Below are 25,824 nucleotides of genomic sequence, written 5' to 3'. Positions count from 1 at the left end.
GTTTGCTCATGCTGATCCTGCTGCATGGGATGTACTTCTCTTCTTCTTCTGAAATAGTCCCCTTTAATACTCAAGCTTCCCTCTTCAATAGAAACCTTTCTTGACATCCCTTCAGAATCACTACTTCTTCCTTTGTGTCCTCAATCTCCTCTGTACATACTTCTTACATCACTATTCAGGTTCTGCTTGCAGCTACTTCATTACATAGTTTGTCTTCCTAGCCAGCTTCTTAGTTTCTTTCCAACCAGGATGCTGTTTTATTTATACCTGGCCCTTGGCAGAGTACTTAGACATTGTGGACACTTCAGTAAAGTTTGCTTAGTCAATAATTTTGTAATTATTAGAAGCAGAAAATTACAAATAAAACTAGACTGGAGTTCAGTTGTTAAAAACGTGTTTTGGGGAGACCCCCTAGCTTGAGCATTTGGCATTTTCTGGTTTAGAACACGGAGCTGTAGAGATGGTTTGTCTGGGTAATAGAAACATAGCTGCTTTAAGGGAACCACACAGATCTCTTTATCAGGGCAGAAGCACCATGTTTCTCATCTATGTCTGCCTGATACTATTAAAACCAATCAGACTTAAATTGGAAATTGACGTTCCTTTTCCCAAGCACATTACTAACTCATTAATGATAAAAAGAAGAAATATCTTCCTGTAGGTAGTATTCCAAAATGTATTGCCTGGATGACCTTCACTGATTCACTAATTCAGTGAACAGATGTTCATTGAGTCATTGAGTGCCTTCTTTTCTGCATGTGAGAGTGGGGGGTGGACAGTGATGATAAAATAGACAAGGCTTACAGGAGGTGAAGGTGTGAGAAGAGATACTATAAACAAATAGCAAATATGTGAACAAAATCTTAGCTAGTGCTAAGTGTGACAGAGAGTGTAATTGGGTGGAGGTCAGGAGTAGTCTGGAAAGATTGATGATGTGGTACAATGCTGGTTCCCAGAGCATCCTTTGAGAACAGCTGGTTTAGGAAAATGATTATGTCTGTTAGGAAGAGATGTAGTGTTTTCTTTGTAAGGGGCTTGATGCCATAAGAGATGTCTTTAGGAAAAGCCTGCCTTGAGAACCATTGTTAGTTCTAAATAGAAATCGTGAGCCCTCTTCTACCTGCAGTTTCGTATCTGCAGATATGGAGGGCTGATTGAACCGTGCCATTTTATACAAGGGACTTCAGCATCTGCAGGCTTTGTTGTTCCCAGCCAGGGGTCTTGGAATCAATCCCCCTGAAATACCAAGAGATGACTGTCCCGTGTTTTGAAGGTGATCATTTTTCAAAGCTCATAGACTTGCTTCTTTTCCTCCATGGATTTTCCCAGTGTTTATTTTTGTCTGATGTGAAAGCTTAACCTTACATGATAAACCAATTAATAAATGCATCTAGTGCCAGCATTCTATTTGGATATCTGTTTTAAAAGTTTAAGAAAACTTGTTTAGAAATTTCATGTCCTTTTCAGATGATATTCCTAGTTACTAGACTGTTAGTTTTTAGCATGGGGAAATACAGTGATTCTGACATTGTGGGAATTCTTGCTGTACCTTGATTCCATCAAACAATGTTTTGCAGAAGCATAAACCTTTGAAGCTTTATTTTTTCATAGAATAAATGGTGTAACATCATCATGATCTTTAAAATGAATTGTAGAACATTAACATACAGTACTAAGTTAAAAGTCTTACCCATAAATACTGAAATTGGTGCTCTGTTGTTTGCTAGCCTTTGTAACTTGTTCTGTATTTCCAGGTGGACTATAGTGGAGGCTTTGAACCGTTCAGTGTTCTTCGCTTTAGCCAGAAATTTGTGGATCGGGTAGCTAACCCAAAAGATGTTATCCATTTTTTCAGGCACAGAGAACAAAAGGAAAACATGGGTAAGCTGGTTATCTTTTTTTTTTTTTAAGATATTTTTAGCAGCTTTTTAAAGGTATATTTTTGGCTATGCAGGGCCTTTGTTTTTTTGCAATTTTTCCCTCTGGTTTTGGCGAGCGGGGACGACTCTGTAGCTGGGGTGTGGGAACTTCTCATTGCTGTGGCTTTTCTGTTGTGGATCTCGGGGCCCTAGGGCACTTGCATTTCAGTAGTTTTGGCAGGTGTGCTCAGTAGTTGCAGTTCCTGGGCTCCAGAACACAGGCTCAATAGTTGTGGTGCACAAGCTTAGTTACTCTAAGGCATGTGGGATCTTCCCGGATCAGAGATCAAACCCATGTCTTCTGCATTGGTGGGCAGGTTCTTTACCACTGAGCCAGCTGTGGTCAATTTGATCCCAGGGTCAGGAAGATTCCCTGGAGAAGGAAACGGTAACCCACTACAGTATTCTTGCCTGGAAAATTCCATGGACAGAGGAGCCTGGCAGAGGAGTCCATGGTCTCAGAAAGTCAGACACAACTTAGTGACTAAACACACACGTATGCAGGCAAAAACTAGGTAGCAATCGTTTGTAAACCTGTGGCTGTCAGTAAAGAAATGATGGCTTTCATAGTTTTTTTTTTAAATATGTTGTTGATTAACAACACATACTTTGTAGACTTAATGTTTACATATCTATTATTACAATATATTCTTAATGTTTAGAAAATATACTCTAAAATTTTATAGCTAAATATTTCAACTTCACAGAGTATGTGATTTAAGATTCCAGTCTTAAGAGATGTTCCAGAATATTAAAAAGATATATACTTAAGGGCTAATTAACTTTTGTGAAAACTAATTGCCTTTATTTTAGCATTTATCACAAACAGGTCACCTGACTGAAATAGTGCTTCTTCCTAAGAAATATTGGTCATTTTTAAATACAGTGGCTCTTCTCCTTAAAACTATTCAGTCTGAATTTTAATAGAAAAATATGTCCCTTGTTTACATATACACCACATTGGTTTTTATTAACCCTGATTTAATGAGCTTCTATTTCCACAGTTAAATTGTGATCAAAATGGTGTGTACTGTTAATTCAGCCTGAAGTAGTCTTTTGGATATTTAAATGGAGCTCATAGAATACTGTTTTAGGGGAAAACAATCCGTATCAGAGAATGGTTTTTATGCTATTAATTTTAGCTAGTTATTGATGATGATTTACTTTAATCATTCATCCTTATCAATTCCTTGGAGTTTCATTGGTATAGCATTTGTGAAAATATGGAGTTTAGAACTGGTTCCTTATTTTATTTGTGCTTTCATCCATAGTTTTGTTCTGCTTAAACATTAACTGCCGAATGAAAACAATGACCCTTTTGTATATTGTATTGAAAGCATGAAATTGTTTGTTGTTTTGGCCAGCTCTGCTACTTTAACTATGTGTGTGAAATCATGCAAATTGGTTAATCTTTGATGTTTAGTTTTCTTGTCATCAAAATTAGGATAATAACTATACCTGCCTCATAGTACTGTTGTGAGGATTAGATGATATACTGTATGTAAATGGTCTTAACATAGTGTCTGGCATAGTGAAATGTAGAAATCATATTTATGAAGTAATACTAATTTTCCCATCTTGAAATTCAAAAAGGATTTCTGTTTACTCGTCCTCACTGCTTTGCAAGAGGCATGCTGAACTTTGTGCCTCTTTATCCATGTGCCTCCTTAGCCATGGCATAATCTTTTCTCTCTGCCTAAAGTATTTTTTCTTTTTTTTTGCTTAGTGAGTCTTACTCATTCTGCAAGTCTTGAGTCAAATGATAACAGCGTTTGCTATCTGTACATTATTTTCAGTCTTCTTGGGGAAGAAATAGTTCATTTCTTCTTGGTATATCATATTTTTTGTTCTCAGCTCTGTTGTAGCACTTACCATCTCATATTGTAATTGTTAGCTATTACAGGCTGTCTCCTATCATTTTATTAATGTATTTTCCACACCATGTCACACACCTGCTGGACACTTAATATTCATTTTCCCTGACAGAAGTTATGAACAGAGCATATTACTAGACCCTATGCTTTTTGACTTCTTACCCAGTACTCTTTTTATTCTGTACGTACTGTTTTTTGAGACAAACATCCTGTGTAAGAATGCAGTAAATCTGCTTTACTACACATGCTTCCCATTTGCCTCTCAGAATATTAAACAGATATGTACTTACGGGCTCAGATTTAATGAATAATTTTTGCTGTTTGATCAAGGATATTATTTAGTGAAACTGGCTGTTTGCTTTGTCTTGTTCTGAACTGTGAATACGAGGTGATGACTGTTAGTAGAGCTTAGAACCACTGCCTTCACTCATCCCAAAGCACTGGCAGTTTTACTCAGGGCTGCTTGTATATCATCAGTGTAAGTGGCAATACCGTGGAAAAGGTAAAGAATGTCTTCGTGTGATTATTGAGCCCCCTGAAGCAGTATGGGGGACTCCCAGAGATCTGTGGACCACCCTTGAGGATGGAGCCAAGAGACATGCTACTTGGAGATCAGGAAAAGAAGTAGAGACTTGGGGGGAAAGACTCTTGAAACTAGCAAAAATGCCATATTTTTGTCTCAAAATTTACTATGTTGAGCAAGCTGACAGTTGATAAAGTTTGGCCATACCTCCTCCACTGACAGGAATGTGCAGTGAATTTGGGTACTTTAACATTAAGGTGTGTGTATGTGCTTAGTAGTGTCTGTGGACTGGAGTCTGTCACAGATTACAGTCTGTCTGTGGGATTTTCCAGGCAAGAATAGGGAGTGGGTTGCCATTTCCTTCTCCAGGGGATCTTCCTGACCCGGGGATTGGACCCACGTCTCCTGCAGTGGCAGGTGGATTCCTTACCACTGAGCCAGCAGGAAGGCCCCAACATTAAAATAAAAACTGTTATTTTTTCTCCTCATGGATGTCTTTTTTCTAGGAGAAGAGATCAACTTTGGCAAGTTCATCTCAAAACCCTCAGAAGGAACAACACTAAGGGTTGAAGACCTTGTAAAACAGTATTTTCAAACTGCGGAGAAGGTAATTTCTTAATTACAGTTCTCCATTTGAATTAGTGGTGATCTTATAATAACAGATTTCAGTTTAGGATATGTGTAATTGACAGTTTAAACAAAATGAATCCTCACAATGTTTCCATGAAGTAAGTAGGATGATAATCAGTTACACTCATTTATAGTTATTATATATCAAGAAAAATAACTGCTTAGTTAACATTAGTTATTAACACCGTGGTTATTGTGTATTATTGTTGCTGTTGTTATCCTCTTTCTTTTTACCTCTGCTACATAAGTTTGAATCTGGGATTTAATTTTCTTGCATCAGGATGTAATTTCAGAATTGCTTTATTATATAGCCACAGGACAGTGACGCTACTCTTATTATCATGAGTATATGCCATTTTGAGATCCTCTGGTTATGCTCTCTTCCTGTTGCTGCCGAAATAAATTTAGTGGTTTAAAACAATGCAACTTTATTATTTTAACAATCTTGTAGGTCAGAAATTCACTCTTCTCCCTGGACTAAAATTGAGATATTAGCAGGCTTTGTTCCTTTTTGGAAGCTGTAGAGTAGAATTCATTTTCTCAACTTCTCCAGCTTCTGGCTGTTCCTAACTTATTTGGCTCAAGGCCCCTTCTTCCATCTTCAAAGCAAGCAACATTATCTGCCTTGCTGTTTTCCCCCAGATAGACCTCTCTGACTCCCTTCTGTGTCCCACTTCTGCTATGAAGGATGCTTGTGATTATACTGAGCCCACCCGGATAGTCCCTGCTCATCTCCGTTTTGTTTTTTTTTTTTTTTTCATCTCCGTTTTATATCCAGCTGATTAGCAATCTTAATTCCAGTTATAACCTTAATTCTCCTTTGCCATGTAACATATTCATGGGTCCCAGAGGTTAGGATGTGGACATCTTTAGGAGGGCCACTATTCTGCCCTGGAGAAGGAAATGGCAGCCCACTCCAGTATTCTTTCCTGGGAAATCCCATGGACAGAGGAGTCTGATGGGCTACAGTCCATGGGGTCACAGAGAGTTGGACACAACTGAGCGACTGAACAGCAAACAGTTCTGCCTGCTTGCTGGTCAGCCTGATCTCATCATCAGCTCCCATTTCTGCAGTCTGTGTCCCAGGCACTCAGGCCTCTCCGTTTTCATAGGTCCTGAACTCTTAGTCCCGTTTCTTGTTTATACTTTGCTGTTTTTGGCCTGTAATATTTCTAGTCTTAATTACTGTCCTTTGTTTTCTTTTGTTTTGCTTCATTTTTCCTCCAGTAACTAGATAACTTTTTTCTTTTTCCTTGATAAGATTATTCTGTAATTTTCCTTGCTCGTATAGAGTTGTTTTATAAGGAAAATACTATTTTCTGTCTCTTACAGAACGTACAGCTCTCACTTCTAACAGAACGGGGAATGGGTGAAGCAGTACAAGAATTTGTGGACAAGGAAGAAAAAGATGCCATAGAGGAATTAGTGAAATATCAGTTGGAAAAAACACAGCGATTTCTTAAGGAACGTCATATTGATGCCCTAGAAGATAAAATCGATGAAGAGGTGAATAATTTGGGGTGCAAAATCTAATATTTAGATAGTCTTTCCTTAAGAGTAGCTCTGCATTTCTTTCTGGTAAATCACTACTTCTCTGATTTGTTCAGTTTCCTCATCTATAAAATTGAGATCATAAAATGAGGATTAAATTATGAAATGTCTAATAAGTGTCTAGAACACAGTCTCAAAAGTGATTGATACCTAATGAATGTTAAGTGCTTTAAAATGAACCTCATAGGCTGAAAATGTCTACTTACTCCAATTTTTTAGTAAGTTTTAATTGAGATTTTGAATTTCACTTAGAAAATGCAGTTCCTGTAAGCATAAAAGCAGAGGAAAAGCTCTTTAGATTTGACTACATAAAAATTTTGAATGTTTGCATGTCAGATTGTCAAAAAAACAAAATTTTTTGACATGGTACTGACATGGAAAACATACTTGTATGTGGGCAGAATAAGAGGTTAATATTCTTAATATAATGTTAAAGGGCTCTTATGAATCTTAAGATTACTAAGCATTTCAATAAAATAATGAACAGAGGACCTGAATAGGTGGTTCACAAAAGAAATACAAATGGCTAATAAGCATATGAAAATGGTATTTAACCTGTGATAATCAAAGAAACTCAAATTTTTTATTTGTCAAAGTAGCAACAATTTGTTAAAGAAATTTAGCACCCTGCTGGTAGAGTATTGAGTTTGAACAGCTGCACTGTAAAGCATTTTGGCAGTGTTTGTCAAGAGATTTGCCCTTTAACTCAGCCCTAGGAAATTTTCTTAAGACAATAATGAGATAGAGATTTGAATGAGTAGTAGTTTATCTCAGTGTTACCTGCAGGGGATAAGTCAGAAATGTTTTGGTAAAATAAATGTTGGCACATAGATACTATAGAATACTATGTGTGTGTGCTAAGTCACTTCAGTCATGTCTGACTCTTCTCAACCCTGTGGACTAGGACCCTCCAGACTCCTCTGTCCATGGGATTTTCCAGGCAAGAATACTGGAGTGGGTTACCATGCCCACCTCCAGGGGATCTTCCCTATCCAGGCATTGAGCCCAGGTCTCTTGAGTCTCCTGCATTGGCAGGTGGGTTCTTTACCTCTGGTGCCACCTGGGAAGCCCATAGAATACTATGCAGCTATTAAAAATCATACTTTAAGAACATGGAAAAATGTTTTCAGTGTTAAGTGGGAAAAGAATTCCAAAGAAGTAAAACTATACACAATGTGATCCCAATTATTTTTATTTTCTATGTGAATGTGTATGTGTGTATGCAAAAAAGTGGAAGAATATATTCCAGATGTTATCAGTGGTTATTTCAGGTAGTAGGATTATAAGAGATCATTTCCTGTGTTTTCCAAATTCCCTCTAAGCAAAAGAACAAAGTATTATTTTTAAAACTTGACTTTTATTTTTGTGCTTTTAATTATTTATCATAATTCTTTTTTTTTTTTTTAACATAATTCTTTTAAAGCCTAATGATGTCAGCTAGTATACAACCAGTAATATTAAATGCCAGGTACTTTCACAGGGAAGGCAGATAATTCGCACTTTAAAACCCCTTACTCTGTGATTCTGGATGTGTTAGGTTCATCAATTTTTAGCATGGTTAGATTTCTCAGTTAAGTGCCATAAATATAATATGACCATCCCCACTAAATATAAAATGCAAAACTATAAAACTCCCAGGAGATAACATAGGAGAACCTAGATGACTTTGTGTATGGTAATGACTTTTAGATTCAGCAACAAAAGCATGATTCATTGAAGAAGTAATTGACAATCTAGACTACAATAAAATTTAAAACTTTTCCTCTACAAAAGACTAAAGAAGACAAGCCACAGACTGGGAGAAAATAGTTGCAAAAGAAATATCTGATGAGGGATTATTATCTAAAATATGCAAAATTCTTTTAAAATTCAACAATAAGAAAATTTTAAAAATCCAATTAAAAAATGGACCAGAGACCTTAACAGACCAAGATAAACTATTGGCAAATGAGCATATGCAAAGATGCTCCACATGTCATGTTATTAGGAAAATGCAGCCACTACACACCTCTTGGAACGGCCAAACTCCTGAACACCAGCAGCACCAGATGCTGGTGAGGAGGTAGTGCAACAGGAACTCTGACGTTGCTAGTGGGAATGCAGAATGGTATAGTCACTTTGAAAGACAGTTGGGCAGTTTCTTACTAAAGTAAACACACTCTTCCCATGCTCTTCAGCAATCATGCTTCTTGGTATTTACCCAACAGAGTTGAAAACTTAAGTCTAAACAAAACCCTGCACATGGTATTTATAGCAGTTCTATTCATAACTGCCAAAATTTGGAAGCAACCAAAATGTACTTCAGTAGGGAAATGAATAAGTGAACTGTGAAACATCTAGACAAGGAAATGTTATTCTGTACTAGAATGAAATGACCTATCAAGCATTTAAAAGACATGAAGGAACCTTAAATGCATATTACCAAGTGAATGAAGCCAATCTGAAAAAGTAACTTGATATACTGAACATGATTCCTTACTGTGTAACATTCTGGAAAAGGTAAAACTGTGGACTTAGTAAAAAGATGTGGTTGGGCGGGTGGTGGGTGAGAGAATGAATAGGTAGATTCACAGAGGTTTTTCAGAACAGAGAAACTACACTGTATCAAACTAAAGTGGTGGATTATACATGTATACATTATACGTTTGTCCAGCCTCATAGAATGCATAGCACCAACAGTGAACCTTAAGGTATTTCTAGAGTTTGGGTGATACAGAGTATGGAGTGTGGAGTGTCAACTGAATAGTTCTGGTGGGGGATGTTGATATTAATAGGGGAGGCTGTGCATGTGTGGGACCGGGTGTATGAGAAATCTAGGTAACCTCCTGTTAATTTTGTTGTGAACCCCAGCTGCTCTAAAAATAAATAAATAAATAAAACAAGCCCCCCCCCCCCCATACTCTACCCTCCAAAAGGACCATCTACACCTGGAGTGACTTAATGACTTTTGACAGAGAGAGAGAGAGTATGTGTGTAACATGGGGGCTAAGCGCATGGACTGCAGACTGGATGACCTTACTTGCTATGGAGCTGTCAGTGGGCTATTTTAATCTCTCTGCCTCAGTTTCCTCATCTATGAAATAGGGATAATAGAACCAACATCAAAGTTGTTGTGACTTTTAAAAGAATACATGTAAGTCCTCAGTACACTGGCACATAATGCCTGCTCCATGGTTTTTCCCTGATTCTCATTTCTCATCTGTGAATGACTCAGTGCTTTTGGTATATCATATGCTACCTGGAGTACTATTACATGCTATGCTATCTTTTAAAAAACAATTGTTTTTCCCCTTTTACTGAATCATAACAAACATGCTGCTTTTTCTTTTAACAAAACTCTGGAGCCTAGATCTTATTTCCCTTTAGCTCTTACTCTGCTTCTTTGTTCATTTTTCACAGCAGAATTTTTTTCTATATTTGCTGCTCAGAATCTTTGCCTTCATTTTTCTCTTAAACCTATTCATTCCAGGGTTTTGACCCTATCTTTCTAGTGAATTTACTCTGGTCAATGTACCAGTGACCTCCAGTGCTAAATTCGCTGTCCATTCTCCATCTTAAATCTCATTTGACCACTCCTAAAGTCTTTTTTCCATTAACTTTTAGGGCTCCACACACTTCAGGTTGTCTTCCCACCTCATTATCTGTGTCTTCTCAGTCTATTGATTGCTCTCACCTCTCTAACCCACTTACATTGGAGTCTCCAGAATTCAGTCCTTTGACCCCTTCTTTATCTACACATTCCTTTTGTATTCTCATCCAACTTCCTGGCTTTAAATACCAACATCAGTTTGGTGATGACTTTTCAAAAGTCTGGCCCAGACCTCTTCTGTCAGCTCAAGTCTTCTGTAGCCAAGAGCCTGCTAGACGTTTCCACTCAGATGTTCAGTAGACCTCCTCAGCTTCCAACATTCCCAATCTGAGCCACTGATCCTTAGCCCCTAGTCTACCTGTAAGGTTCTAGTGGAAGCACCATTCTTTCATTTGCTCAGGCGATCAACCTTGAAGTCATCCTTGATTCCTCTCTTTCTGTCACCTGTATCCTGCCTGGAAATCCTTTAACTCTACCTTCAGAATCTGTACAGATGTGACTGTGTCTCACCACCTCCATCAGTATCAGTGGTCTAAGGCATGGACGTTTCTCACCTCAGTTACTCCTGTTGCCTCCAAACTGGTCTGTCTCCTTGTTCTGCCCATGTTTCTTTTCCTCCACCCTCTGTTCTGTCCTCAGTTCCACTGTTGGTGGTCCTAACGCAATTCAGATGTCACTCCTGCCAGAGCAGAAAGTCCTTACAGTTGTTCCCAAGGCCTTACTGGATTTGGTTTCTGTAACTTCTTCAGCCACTTGTCTGCTCAAGCCCAGCATCCTCCTTGCTGTTTCTTAAACATACAGTGTTTCTGCCCCGGTGCTTTTGCATATATTCTTTCTTTTGATTGGAATGATTTCCCCTAGGTACTTGTGAAGTTCATTCCCTACCTTTTAAAATCCTTGTCACTTCCTCGCTTTATTACCTTTATTACCTGAGGCCTTTGATGATCTCCTGTAGCCTCTCCTTGGCGCACTCTGTCCCTCTTCCTGCATTATTTCTCTGGGAGTACTTAACACCTGCAAAAATTTCACAAGTTCACGTACTTTAAAGGACTCTTAAGACTCCACTGAGCCTCTCACTTAAGGTTTTTATTTAAAGGCAGCTGGTACAGTACAGCAAGAGGGAGGAGTATAGGCAGGCACTAGGGATCTGGGAAATACTGGGTATCCACTCCTCTCCTTGTATGTACACTGCAAACCCAGGACTGAACACCTGGCAGGATATGTGCAGAAGTTGACAGGGTTTTCTTTTTTAATGCCCCTCTGGTCACATAAGTCATGCTAACTGCTCATCCAGGTAGGAAACCATCAGTAAATTGGCACTGGGAATGCCAGAGGCTCCTCAGAGGTAAAGACAGTTTTCCCAGTCTAGCTGATTCCGACTAGACTTGATCCATATACCTTCTAAAATACAGTATAGCATATTTTGTTTCTGATTTTCTACTACAGACACACATACACGGTGATTATAAGCTCCTTAAGGGCAGACTTTCTGAATCTTGTTCATTGTTGTAGTCTCCACCCCTTCAGCAGTACCTGGTACATAGTGGCTTGGCTCAGTTAATATGTGCCGAGTAAATTATTAAATAAATGGAGCGTATCTCCAGCTGCATAACTAAATTGTAAGAGCTTTGTGAACAGCAACTGGTAACAAAGGAAGCTTTGTATCCTGCGTGGCACCAGGACCAGTGTTGGCAATCATTAAACTTTCAGTGGTTGACTGTTAACAAAATGGATCTTCAAGGGCCCACCCATTTCGGACACTATTTTAGAGAGCCTCCTGGATGACTTACAGCCAGGAGCCCAAGAATAATTTGTGTAGTGTAATAATAACTCAAACCTGTTAAAAGAGAGGTTTTTGTTCTTAGCTATTTTACTGAAGTATAATACCCATAAGACATTGCAGTTTCTTCCTCTGTAGTCTGACTGGCTATTTTTCAATGACAGGGGCCATTTTGGCAGCAGGTAATATAATATTGCTTGTGGCCAATTTTTCTTAGAGTATATTTCTGAATTTTTAATGTAAGTCATTGGGAAAATATGACTCCTTTAATCTTTTGTGAAACAAAACTATACTTGAATTTCCAAGTTTTATGTTGAAATGAAAAGCATCTGTTAAGCAGTTTTGTATTTATATAACAGACATGTTTGTAACATATTTGTGAATTTTTCTGTTACAATCAGGTACGTCGTTTCAGAGAAAGCAGACAAAATAATACGAATGAAGAAGATGATGAAGTTCGAGAGGTAATTTTGCTGTTAATTCCTTTGCATATTTGTCAGCTTGTTAAATCAGAGTAACTAGTAGGTTTACTTAGTCAGTCCACAGGATCTTGGTTTGGAGGGTGGGACTGAGCAGGGGTTGGCTGATGACAGCTGCCTTTGACTTACTCCAGTTCAACCTGTGAGTGAGTATTCTGGTTGCTGATATTCTCTTTTTAACCTTTTGCTATTGTTGAAAATTTAACTAATTGTTGATACATGGATGGAGTGGGAGGGCAGGGGGCAGGAATAATAGTCTGAAGAGTTCTTATTAGTCAAAATAATTCCCAACTGCTATTAGAGCATCTTATCAATATAAGATAAAACCTTACCCTACTGAGCTGATTTTGTTTGCAGCAAAAGAAGAAATTTAGTGTTTTGGTTAGCAGTGTCATTAAAGGTCCACTGGTCTTTCTAAATGTTGAAATTTGCTTGATCACCCTCATCACTGTCTTTTCCATCTCTTTGTAGATTAGGAATTTGAGGTTAGCAACTGTTAACTTAAACTTTGGGCCTCTGTCTGGTACTTGGTGAATTCATTATTGAAATTCAAATTGAAGTATATTTCCTATTTCCTAATTGTTGTAAGTGTTGGATGATTGCTGTCTAGTACTTAAAAATTATTTTAGCAGTTATTTTTTTTTGGACTTTTGTTTGCTTTCCTTCAGCATTTTCTATAGTACCTGTTATGGGTAGCCATTGTATTTTTTATTAGGAATATAAATATGAAAAAGATGGTCTGGGTCCTCCAGAAAGCCTCAGTTTAGTACGTGAGACAGAGATATGCAGAAAGAAAAATTTAAACCTTATGACCAGAAGTTTCATCCTCACTGAATTCATACAACTGTCCTATTGGTCCTTTTTTGTTCGCTAAATATTTCAGAACTGTAGCTGACAGGTGGTGAATTGGAAAGAGCTGGAACTGCTCATAAGGACCACAGCCTTGTCTAACTCAATGAAACTATGAACCATGCTGTGTAGGGCCACTCAAGACAGATGGGTCATGGTGGAGAGTTCTGACAAAACGTGGTCCACTGGAGAAAGAAATGGCAAACCACTTCAGCATTCTTGCCTTTAGAAGCCCATGAAAGGTATGAAAGGCACAAAGATCTGACACTGAAAGAGGTACTCCTTAGGTCCGTAGGTTCCCAATATGTTATTGGAGAAGAGTGGAGAAGTACTCCAGAAAGAATGAAGAGACAGAGCCAAAGCAAAAACAACACCCAGTTGAAGATGTAACTGGTGATGGAAGTAAAGTCTGATGCTGTAAAGAAGAATATTGCATGGGAACCTCGAATGTTAGGTCCATGAATCAAGGTAAACTAGAAGTGGTCAAACAAGAGATGGCAAGAGTGAGCATCAACATTTTAGGAATCAGTGCACTAAAATGGACTGGAATGGGCGAATTTAATTCAGGTGACCATTATGTCTACTACTGTGGGCAAGAATCTCTTAGAAGAAATGGAGTATGCCTCATAGTCAACAAGAGTCTGAAATGCAGTGTTTGGGTGCAATCTCAAAAGTGACAGAATGATCTCTGTTCGTTTCCAAGCCAAACCATTAAATACCACAGTGATCCAAGTCTATGCCCTAATCAGTGATGCTGAAGAAGCTGAAGTTGAGTGGTTCTATGAAAACATACAAGATCTTCTATATCTAACACCCAAAAAAGATGTCCTTTTCATTGTAAGGGACTGGAATGCAAAAGTAGGAAGTCAAGAGATACCTGGAGTTACAGGCAAGTTTAGTCTTAGAGTTCAGAATGAAGGCTAACAGAGTTTTACCAAGAGAATGCAATTGTCATAGCAAACACCCACTGCCAACAGCACAAGAGACAACTCTACATATGGACATCACAAGATGGTAAACACCAAAATCGGATTGATTATATTCTTTGCAGCCAAAGATGGAGAAGCTCTATACAGTCAGCAAAAACAAGACTAGGATCTGATTGTGGCTCAGATCATGAACTCCATATTGCCAAATTCAGACTTTAATTGAAGAAAGTAGGGAAAAACCACTAGACCATTGAGGTATGACCTAAATCAAATCCCTTATGATTATACAGTGGAAGTGACACAGAGATTCAAGGGATTAGATCTGATAGACAAAGTGCCTGAAGAACTATGGATGAAGGTTTGTGACATTGTACAGGAGGCAGTGATCAAGACCATCCCCAAGAAAAAGAAATGCAAAAAGGCCAAATGGCTGTCTGAGGAGGCCTTACAAATAGCTGAGAAAAGAAGAGAAGCCAAAAGCCAAGGAGAAAAGGAGATATACCCATTTGGATGCAGAGTTCCAAAGAATAGCAAGGAGAGATAAGAAAGCCTTCCTCAGTGATCACTGCAGAGAAATAGAGGAAAACAATAGAAGGGGAAAGACTAGAGATCTCTTCAGGAAAATAGACATACCAAGGGAACATTTTGTGCAAAGATGGGCACAATAAAGGACAGAAATGGCATGGACCTAACAGAAGCAGAAGATATTAAGAAGAGGTGGCAAGAATATACAGAAGTTCTGTTCAAAAAAGATCTTCATGACCGAGACAACCACAATGGTGTGATCACTCACCAAGAGCCAGACATCCTGGAATGTGACCGCAAGCGGGCCTTAGGAAGCATCACTATGAACAAAGCTAGTGGAGGTGATGGAATTCCAGCTGAGCTATTTTAACTCCTAAAAGATGATGCTGTGGAAGTGCTGCACTCAATATCCCAGCAAATTTGGAAGACTCAGCAGTGGCCACAGGACAGGAAAAGGTCAGTTTTCATTCCAATCCCAAGGAAAGGAAATGCCAAAGAATGTTCTAACTACCACACAATTTCACGCATCTCACACGCTTTAAAGTAGTGTTCAAAATTCTCCAAGCCGGACTTCAACAGTATGTGAACCGTGAACTTCAGATGTTCAAGCTGGATTTAGAAAAGGCAGAGGAACCAGAGATCAAATTGCCAACATCCATTGGATCATCAGAAAAGCAAGAGAGTTCCAGAAAAACATCTACTTCTGTTTTATTGATGACATCAAAGCCTTTGACTGTGTGGATCACAATAAACTGTGGAAAATTCTTAAAGAGATGGGAATACCAGACCACCTCACCTATCTCCTGAGAAATCTGTATGCAGGTCAAGGAGAAACAGTTAGAACTGGACATGTAACAACAGACTGGTTCCAAATTGGGAAGGAGTATGTCAAGGCTGTATATTGTCACCCTGCTTACTTAACTTATATGCAGAGTACATCATGAGAAATGCTGGACTGGATGAAGCACAAGCTGGAATCAAGATTGCCGGGAGAAATACCACTAACCTCAGATATGCAGATGAGACCACCTTTATGGCAGAAAGTGAAGAAGAATTAAAGAGCCTCTTGATGAAAATGAAAGAGGAGCGTAAAAAAGTTGGCTTTAAACTCAACATCCAGAAAACTAAGATCATGACATCCAGTTTCATCACAGATGGAGAAACAATAGAAACACTGTCAGACTTCATTTTGGGGGGCTCCAAAATCACTGCAGATGGTGATTGCAGCCATGAAATTAAAAGACGCTTGTGCCTTGGAAGAAAAGCTATGACCGACCTAGACAGCATATTGAAAGGCAGATATTACTTTGCCAACAAAGGTCTGTTTCATCAAAGCTATATGGTTTTTCCAGTAGTCATATATGGATGTGAGAGTTGAACTATAAAGACAGCTGAGCACCAAAGAATTGATGCTTTTGAACTGTGGTGTTGGAGAAGACTCTTAAGAGAGTCCCTTGGACTGCTTGAAGGTCCAGCCAGTCTATCAGAAGGAAATCAGTCCTGAATATTCATTGGAAGGACTGATGCTGAAGCTGAAACTTCAATATTTGGCCACCTGATGTGAAGAACTGACTCATTTGAAAAGACACTGATGCTGGGAAAGATTGAAGGCGGGAGGAGAAGGGGACGACAGAGGATGAGATGGTTGGATGGCATCACTGACTCAATGGACATGAGTTTGAGTAAACTCTGGGAGTTGGTGATGGACAGGGGGGCCTGGTGTTCTGTAATCCATGGAGTCATAAAGAGTTGGACACAATTGAGTGGCACCAAACTGAACTGATACTATGTAGAACTTGACTAATGGAGTTCGAGGCTTTCCCAAGGTGTAATTCACAGCTTTGTAGAATTATTTAGCTCAGAACATGAATCCCAGTATCATACTTAAATTACTTAAATGGACAAACAAAAGCATTTGTTTTTCCTTTAGAGATAAAAAACATGCTTCAGTGTCTTGTTCACGTAGAAAAACTCTCAAGCATTTTCTTTAATTGTAGGTTCCTATTTAAATAAGAAGCCAGATATCAGTAGTAAATATTTTAGGCTTTGCTGGTCATCTGTAGTATATGTCACTTTTTTTTTTTTTTTTTGCACCCCTTTAAAAATGTAGAAACCGTTCTTAGTCTGATTCAAAGTTCATAGTTGGACTGGCCTCTGATTTTTTTCTTATGTTCTATCTGAATTTGATTCAGGGTCGATATCTTTTTTTAAGCTGTAATACCAATGGAGTGAAGAGACAGCCAGTAAAATGAGAGAAAATATTTGCAAATCATATATCTGATAAAGGATTAATAACCAGAATATATAAAGAGTTCTAAAATTCAACGAAACAACCTGTTTTAAAAATGGACAGAGGGCTTGCCTAGATATTTCTTTAAAGAAGAGATACAGTTAACCACTAAGCATAGAAAAGATGCTCAGTATCACTAAACACTAGGGAATTCTGATCAAAACCATTAGATACACTTTGTATCCCTTTGAATGGCTGTTCTCCAAAAATTAGAAGGAAACAAATAATGGCAAGAAAATGGAGAAATGGGAACCCTTGTGCATTGCTAGTGGGAAGATAAAAGCTACTGTGGAAAACAGTATGATGATTCCTCAGAAAGTTAAACATGGAATTGCTATATGATCTTTAAAAATCTAAGTGTGAAAAATTATTTCTTACTGTTGTTTTTAATTCATACTTTTTTTATTACTAGTAAGTCTGAACACTTACTTTTATATGAAACACTTGGTCATGTTCTTTACATACAACATTATTTTTTTGCCTCGGTCGTTGGCCTTTCTCTAATTGATTTATAAAAGGGCTCAGGTGAAAGTGTGTGCACACTCACACTGAGTGTTTGTGTAGCAGAATTAGGGGTTTTGTCATGTAAAAGAGGTCTCCATTCGTTCCTGAGGGTTTTTTGTTTGTTTGTTTGTTTAAATCTGGAATAGGGAATGAATCAAAAGCTTTTTTGGCATCCGTGAAGGTAAGCCTGTGGGGTTCTTCCTCCTGTGTTCTGTTAATATGGTGAATTATATTATTTTCTACTGTATTATTGACACATCCTTAGTATCACTTTATGAACCCCCTGGTAATGGGTGTACTGGTCTTTCAGTGCGCCCCTGGATTCCTTTTGTTTGCTTTGATATTCATGAGTAAGATACTGTAATTTTTCTTTTGTGCATGCAGTCCTTCATCAGTTTTCAGTATCATGTTATACTGGCTTTATAAAAAGAAATTGGCAGCTTTCTTTCTGAATTCTATCGAAATAGCCATGGAATCATCTGTTCTTTGAAGATTTGGTATAATTTACCTGTGAAACTTTCTGGTTGTGGTCATTTTCTGGAGTGTAGTTCTTTTAATTTTTTTCTCAAAGTGTTCTTTGTTAATTAGTCTGTTGAGACTGTCTTGGTTTAGTTGAGTTCTTTTATTTTCCAAATTACTTAGAACTGAGCAGAGTGCTTTGTCATAATTCTTTTAATTTTTTTTAGAAAATTAAAATTTTCTTTAGAAGATTTTCTTTTTCCCCCCCTCCATTCTCATTTCTTTGCTTTAACAATTCATTTTTAAGCAGTTTCATCTGTTCTGATATTCAGTATTTTTATTATACTTTTCTAGATATTCTGTAATTTTTGTTTTATTTTGCAATTTGAAGTCAGGGTATTTTCATTTTTAATTTTATTGCACTGTGATTAGAAAGTATGATATCCTTTTTGCTATTTAGAATTGATATTTTTCTTAGCATCCCATTATATATCAGTTAAATCATTTCATGGAGTCTTGAAAAGAAGTATATTAATTATTTTCAGAGTACAGAGTTCAACATGTATCAATTAGATCTACCTTAGTATGTAATATAGGTCTTTATATGTATTTTATATAGGTCTTTTTTTATATAGGTCTTAATATTTAGGTCTTTATATATATTTTAATGTGTTGGTTCTTGTTATTTATGGTCGTTGTATTCTATAAAGTCACTGCAAACACTGAGTGAGTATTTAACTTACTGCTTCAAGAAGAAATGCAAGAATAGGCTCTTGCCAGCCCCTGGTTACAAAATTTTTGCTAACTGATTAATGCAGTGCCTTTTCTCTGTGTGTTTCTGTTTGAGGACACCTTATTCAGTATATGTCATTGGTTCATTAACATTGAATTTGTGGCCAACAGCCCTATAATTCATGCCTGAATGACGCTTATCTGACAAGTGTATTTCCTCCACAAGGCACATCTTAGTTTCCTGCACTTAGAAACAGTAAACAACACTTCAGCAGTACACCAGGGGCCATTTTAAAAGTAAAATCACCATCCCAAAGCACAAAATTGTGAACAACATGGCACTACATGAGTTCCGAAAAGGACACTCATTTACAAGTACGAGAGCTGAAACCAGAAGCCTGAGTGTCACATTGTTCGACATCATCTGGGAATGTGTGTGTTGGGCAATTAAAATTTTTCACCACTCTGCACATGCCCATAAATGACCACAAAGATATCGGGAGTATTGTTTTGGGGTTACAAAAACATTTTGGCAAGTAGGTGAATTTGCATATAAGGGATGTAAAAATTATGAGGATTGGCCATACTTTATCTGGGACAAGAAAGATGAATTGAAATCTTTACAGTTTTTTTTCTTTATGTTTTTTGTTGTATTCCCTGAAGTTTTTTCTTTTTGAGCTGTAATGCCATGTTGAGCGCTTGTAGTGAGTTAGCTGTTCCACTCCAGCAAGTGCCTCATGGTGAAGCTTGGCTCCCTCGACCACCACTTCACTCCTGCTTCTGCCCTGCCTGCTTTGTTCTCCTCTCCTCCCTCAGTCAGCCCTGTCTGTCCATAGTCCGTGGATCACAGAGAGCGTGGAAATGCTCTAGCTGCCTGTTCCTAGACCCAGAACTTACCATTCTAGGCAAGAGAGACTGTTGTCATGGTCTCTTTGTAAGGATAGATCAATTTTGGAGCTCTCTACACTGTCTGAAACTCTTCAGCCTTCTCCCGTAGCCAAACCAGATATCCACTCTTCTACCCATTAACTCTTCCTCCTCGGCTTTGTGTTTTGTGGGTAGAGCATTTTTCTAATTTTATTGAAAACATTTAAAAAATTTTTTGTTCTTCTTGTTACATTTTGATAGGTTTAAAGGAAGAGGTCAGGGAAGCATTGCTTTTTTTGTTTTTAATCAGGAAATCTATATTCACTTCAGAGTTATTCAGGATATTTCATTAAGTCTCAAACTGGTTTTTTCTAAACAGTTTCTTTTCAAATTAAAATTTATTAAATTAAAATCTTGGTCCTAAGGTTTTTATCCTTTTCCATGCTTTCACTTATTTTGTTCTACTTAATTCTTTTTATTATATATTTGAAAGAAATTATTGCTTATGTTTTCTGATTATAAAAGTCATATTTTAGAAAATGTTTATTATAGCAAAATTATAATATTCAAGAATAATGAAGAAAAGAAAAGTACCCTAAAATGTCATCACCCAGAGATAGATGCTATTTTTGTGAGGTTATTTTCTTGTTATTTATCAATAGCCCATTGTATAGAGAAGCTCAAATGATGACAATCTCTTATAAATGGTGGTATTGAATTAGGCATGCGTGCACATGTACTAAGTCGATTCTGTCAAGTCCCAACTCTTTGCAACCCCATGGACTGCAACCCACCAGGCTCCTCTGTCCATGGGATTTTCTCTTCTTGCTTTCCTGACAAGAGGAGGTTGTCAGGCCCTCCTCCAGGGGATCTTCCCGACGCAGGGATAGAACTCGTCCCTTATGTCTCCTGCATTGGCAGGCAGGTTCTTTACTGCTGGCACCACCTGGGAAGCCTGTTGAATTAGGATTGATTGCTAATTCCTGCCAGAAATGCCATTTGTCCCAGTTCTGAAACTTCTGATTTTGTGAAATTTTATCGTCCTTAGTATACCTTTCAAAAGGTCTCCTTTTACAGGTAGTATCGCAAATTGATCTGGCAAATCACAGGCACTAAATTTGATTGCTGGAGGAGAAAGCTTCTCTTGTATTGCAGTTTTTAGTATGATGAGGAGAATGGGGTGGCAGAGGATGAAATGGTTGGATGGCATCACTGGTTCAATCGACCTGAGTTTGAGTGAACTCTGGGAGATAGTGAAGGACAGGGAAGCCTGGCATGTTGCAGGCCATGGGGTTGCAAAGAGTCGGACACAACCGAGTGACTGAACAACAACAACAGCACGATTCGTGAAAAATAATAGTTTAGACAGTTTGGCAATATGAGCTGTTCATCAGAGTGACCAGATTAATGACCTGGAGGATGTTGCATTGTCCACTAATATGTGCTTTCCTCTTATCATTCCTGTCAGGCCATGAGTAGGGCCAGAGCCCTCAGATCTCAGTCAGAGGACGCTGCTTCCGCCTTGACTGCTGAAGACCTGATGAGTATAGATTTGGCAGAACAGATGGCTGATGACTCCGACGATAGCATCATAGCAGCAGCCAACAAAGGAAGAGGCCGAGGAAGAGGCCAAAGAGGAGGAAGAGGGCAGAATTCAGTGTCGAGAAGGGGGTCACAGAGAGGAAGAGGTGAGCCCCGAGTACTGTCTTCCCTACACATTGACCCTTGGCAGTTGTGCAGGAAATTCAGAATTGTATTCCCATTGGCAGAATTGAGTTACACAGTCTTTCAAAAATTTATCTTTATAATGTGCTGAAACAGTCTTTGATGTAGTTCTGACATACACATTTCATTTAAATATTGAATGGCCACATGCACATGAAGTTTTTAATATATATTTTTTTACATACTAAAAGAGTTTAATACCTACTGTCATATTTTTTAAAAGAATTTCACTGTGTTTGAGGATTTTCTTGAAGATCCCGTGGTTAGGACTGGAACTTTCACTGCTAAGGGTATGGGTTCAATCCCTAGTCAGGGAATTAAGATCCCTTGAGTCTCACAGCAGAGCCAAAAAAGAAAAAAGTTTCACAGTTTTTCTTAAACAGTGGGTACATTTAATCAATACATTTACTCTCACATGTACAAAGTAATAGTGAAGGAAACACTTAAGGAAAATGGCCCACTGACAGTAGGAAGAAAACTCCAGATCATAAAAATTATTTTTGTTAGTGTCATAAGATACAAATGCCCACATTATCATGAAATGGCTTTATAAAATTTGTTTACAAAGAAAAACTGCCCACAAACAATTTGATTTCTTAATGTTAGTTAACATTAATTACCATCATTGTGTTTAATGTGACACTATTGTCATTGAATAGTCCAAATAATAAAAGCTAGTCACCCAGTGACTTTCTAATGAAGTATAAAAATCCCTAGGAATATTTAAAAACTTTTATTAAATATTTATCTATAGGAATTTTAAACTGGTTAAAATGGGTAGTACTTTGGTTAAAACTCTCCTAGCAGGACAGTCTCCATATTCTAGTGATGATTATTTTATTATCCTTGCATTTATAAATATTTTCCTTAAATTTTAAATGGACTAATGTGAACCAAATGTGGCCTAAGTATAGTCTCTGAAAATTGACTGATCAGACTCTATGTTTCTTCTTATATATATATTTTTGGCATTTTGCACATAAACTATGTTGAGATAACTTTTTTTTAGATTTCATTTTGATTTTGTTATTTTAAAGAAAGCTTTAGCTACTGATGGATTGTATATTGACTGCCCAGTATTCTATCAGCAGGCACTCGTCTGGAGATTTCTGCTCAAGGCAGAGGTTCAAAGGCCACTACATCAACGTCTAGAAATATGTCTATTATAGATGGTGAGTATAGACTGCAAGTGATCACCTTGCAGTTATTTATAAATTCCAGTGCAAGAAGACCCAGGAAACCCCATGAATAAGTCTTACTGGTTTGTGTTGTCGTCACTGGAGAGTCAAAAAGGTTATTGGAATCACAGGATAAATTATATTAATTTAAAAGACCTTTGCCGTTCAGGGGGGCTATTGAAGAAGGTGAGCTCTAAAATGTAATTTTTTATAGTATCTGATATTAGACAAATCTGATGATTTCCCTTTAATAGAGGGATCACCGAGACATAGAAAAGGCAGTTGGTCAGTGTATCAACAGTGACTAAGAGACAAGGAACTGCTTCTTAACGTACTGTTAACCTGCTTTTCTCATGCTGCTTTTGTCCGTGTCTGCTGTTAATATAGTCGGTCATATGAGCTGCATTCAAGGGAAATTATAGTCAGAATTCTATGCATTGATTTTGTGTTATGTGTTGTGTCTGAAAGCTAGCCTCAAACTAAGGGAACCTATTTTTTATAAACTGTTTTGATAATAATGTATAAAAATTTAATAAACTTTTCCTGGTGGCTCAGAGGTTAAAGCATTTGCCTGGGTTCAATTCCTGGATCGAAGATCCCCTGGAGAAGGAAATGGCAACCCACTCCAGTATTCTTGCCTGGAGAATCCCATGGACGGAGGAGCCTGGTGGGCCCCAGTCCATGGGGTCACAAAGAGTCCGACACGACTGAGTGACTTCACTCACTTCACTTATGAGATCAACAGAAATTGTAAGTCAGATTTGTGAAAATTTATGTTAAAATAGGTGGTGATTTTTTTTTTCTCCTTACCAGAGTATATCCATATGTATTGTATTTATATTATCTTATTATTGGAGATTAATTTTTGACAGATTGGAGAGTTGGATTAAGATCTTACAAGATGAAATTTATAAAGGGTAAATACATGCTCTATATATGTCCAAAAGGATGGCTGCACAGAGAGGATTCTGAGAAATATATGATGTTAGCAGGAAACCAAGTAAGAAAGACTTAGGTCACTTAAGGCTATGCAAAGGTTGATCTAACTGTCTAAATCTGATGGTGCCTGAAAGGCTGTTGCTGAACCGTGAAAGACGCTGGAATTCTTGGCCTCCAGAGGAGAGGAATTCAGTCCAGGGCCAGTGACGAGGCTCAATCACTCAGAGATTTTGTGTGATAAAGTTTTATTAAAGTATAAAAGAGATAGAGAAGGCTTCGGACGTAGACATCAGAAGGAGGAGGAAAGAGTGCCTCCTTGCTAGCCTTTAGCTGGATGTTATATAGCTACTAGCAGGCTGCTAACTGGAGAAAGGAAATACCTCAAAACTCAGAGACCAGAACCAGGCGCCTCACCTGCAACATGCATTTTGAGATAACTTTGGCACAAGGTGAGTTGTCCCAGGCCATAAAGGGATTGACATGAATCTTGAAGAAAGGCAGGTTTCCAAGCAAATACATAGTTTCATTAACATAGGTTAGAAGAACAATTGTATGAGTAAAACGTGCTTGTTCCTTGAGCCATTATCAGTTATGAGTCTCTTAAGTGAGCTGACTTGAAGAAAGACATAGTTGATTAACATAGCTGAAGAAAACCATTTCCATAAGAAAAACACATTGGTTAGCTCAAGGTTTGAGAAAAGTTCTGGTAGAACCAGGTGTCGTCATGGCAACACGGAATTTTAAGAGAAACCTTTTAATTTTGTATAGAGAAGGGAAAAAATCTGATACTTCTAGTTTGTTTCCTCCTGCTGCTTAAGAGAGAGAAAATCATCTGACACTTGCAGCCTATCTTCTCTGTTTGGAGACCCCTAGCCTTCCTGCCTGTTACCCTCTCAGTGCCTAAAGCAGTATTTATAGAAGTAGTGCTTCTCTACAGCAAGGAAGTTCTCCCTCTGTGCTGATTGGATGTATCATGTCAAGAATACTGTGCTCATCTTTGGAACCATATTTCAAGAAGGATATCAGCCTTATATGATCATTCAGAAGATAAACCATATAATATTAAAAAAAATCTCTTAGAAGGAACTTAGGATAGCTAACCTGAGAAAAATTGAAATCTTTACATTAATGAAGTTCTATCATGTCAAAGATCAAATAGATATGATTTGCATAGTCCTAAAGAGAGTGGTTTTAAATCTGTTTTAAGTTATAGATTCTGCAAACTACGTATCCTGTCTTTAAATAAGTACTCATGCAATTGTATTCCATTTCAAAGGGTTCAGGGATCCCTGAGAAGCCCAGCCATGGGCTCTAGGTTAAGAACTGCTCCCGAATGAGGATAGATGGGAAAAGCTAATCACACACAGATTTAAATTTATTATATGATAAAAGAGACCTGGAAGACTTAAGAACAATTTCACATACTCCCTGTTTTATAGACGAGGGAATTGAGCTAAATACTTTGCCTTAGTATAGTACTAATAATTTATGAGACAATTACTAACTGTCTGCAACTATAATTACTAATATTTATGAGACAATTACTGGATGCCTGTCAACAGCTCAGTGGAAAGTGAAAGTGTTAGTCACTCAGTCATGTCTGACTCTTTGCTAACCCATGGCCTGTAACCCACCAAATTCTTCTGTCCATGGGATTTCCCAGGCAAGAATACTGGAGTGGGGATTTTCCTGACCCAGGGATCAAAGCCAGGTCTCCTGCTTTGCAGGCAGACTCTTTACCATCTGCTCAGTAGGGTTGGTACTTATATTTTCTGTTTTACAGAAAAGAGAACCAAGGCTTTAAAAAGATAGGCAGTTTATCTAAGGTCTCACAGCTAGTAAATTCTGGAGCCTGAATTGAGCCCACGTTCTTTGGCCTTCAGGACAAATAGTTAACCACTATACTAGTTTCCAGAGTGAGATAAAACTAGAGATTGAGCTAATTGGTTGATTGAGCTGATTGGTTCTCAGCAGTCTTTGCATTATACAGAATAGCCTGTCAATCAACCCAAACTTGGAGTAAGCTGCCTCAGAAGGAAATGAGCTGTGACTCCATCAGAGGAAGTTTTTCAGTATTTTTTGGATTACAGATGACTTTGAAGAAAGGATAAAAACATCAGATTTATTAAATGATTCTTAAAGAACCTTCTTATCAAAAGTTCTGCTATGTTTTTATTCAAGAATTATTCAATACTTGAGTAGAGCCAGCTGAAATCCTTTTGACTTCAGAAGTATATTGTCTCTGTTGCCATTTAAAAAATGGCATCTAGAAAGATACTGAGACATTCTTAGCAGGTCTAAAATAAAAGCACAGAATGGGAAAGGAAGTGAAAAAAAAGCACTATAAAGAATCTGGGCTGAGTTCAACATATGAAAAGTTCTGTGACTTTAGATGAGTCACTCATTCTCCCAGTCTGTTCACATGTAAATTGGGACTAATCTTGCCAAATTGGATTATTCTGAAGATTAAAAGCAAAACACC

The 25,824-nt window shown here is 37.9% G+C and overlaps 1 protein-coding gene across 5 annotated transcripts in view; it reads left to right on the top strand.

The window, feature by feature from the left end:
• MRE11 (MRE11 homolog, double strand break repair nuclease) overlaps positions 1-25,824 on the top strand; it is a 74,794-nt gene that overhangs the window by 32,535 nt on the left and 16,435 nt on the right. For 4 of the 5 annotated variants that reach the window (XM_043890011.1, XM_043890101.1, XM_043890238.1 and 1 more), the window contains 6 exons: positions 1,755-1,881; positions 4,823-4,923; positions 6,279-6,452; positions 12,268-12,330; positions 20,969-21,188; positions 22,314-22,397. In XM_043890011.1, coding sequence (XP_043745946.1) covers positions 1,755-1,881; positions 4,823-4,923; positions 6,279-6,452; positions 12,268-12,330; positions 20,969-21,188; positions 22,314-22,397 — 769 coding nt within the window. The remainder of the gene's footprint in view (positions 1-1,754; positions 1,882-4,822; positions 4,924-6,278; positions 6,453-12,267; positions 12,331-20,968; positions 21,189-22,313; positions 22,398-25,824) is intronic. The other variant, XM_043890176.1, reaches the window with a different exon arrangement.

This window comes from Cervus elaphus, chromosome 1, assembly GCF_910594005.1.
Source record: "Cervus elaphus chromosome 1, mCerEla1.1, whole genome shotgun sequence".
Classification (NCBI taxonomy): domain Eukaryota; kingdom Metazoa; phylum Chordata; class Mammalia; order Artiodactyla; family Cervidae; genus Cervus; species Cervus elaphus.
The sequence above is the reverse complement of the archived record's forward strand: the minus strand, read 5'-3'. Positions and strand labels throughout refer to the sequence as shown.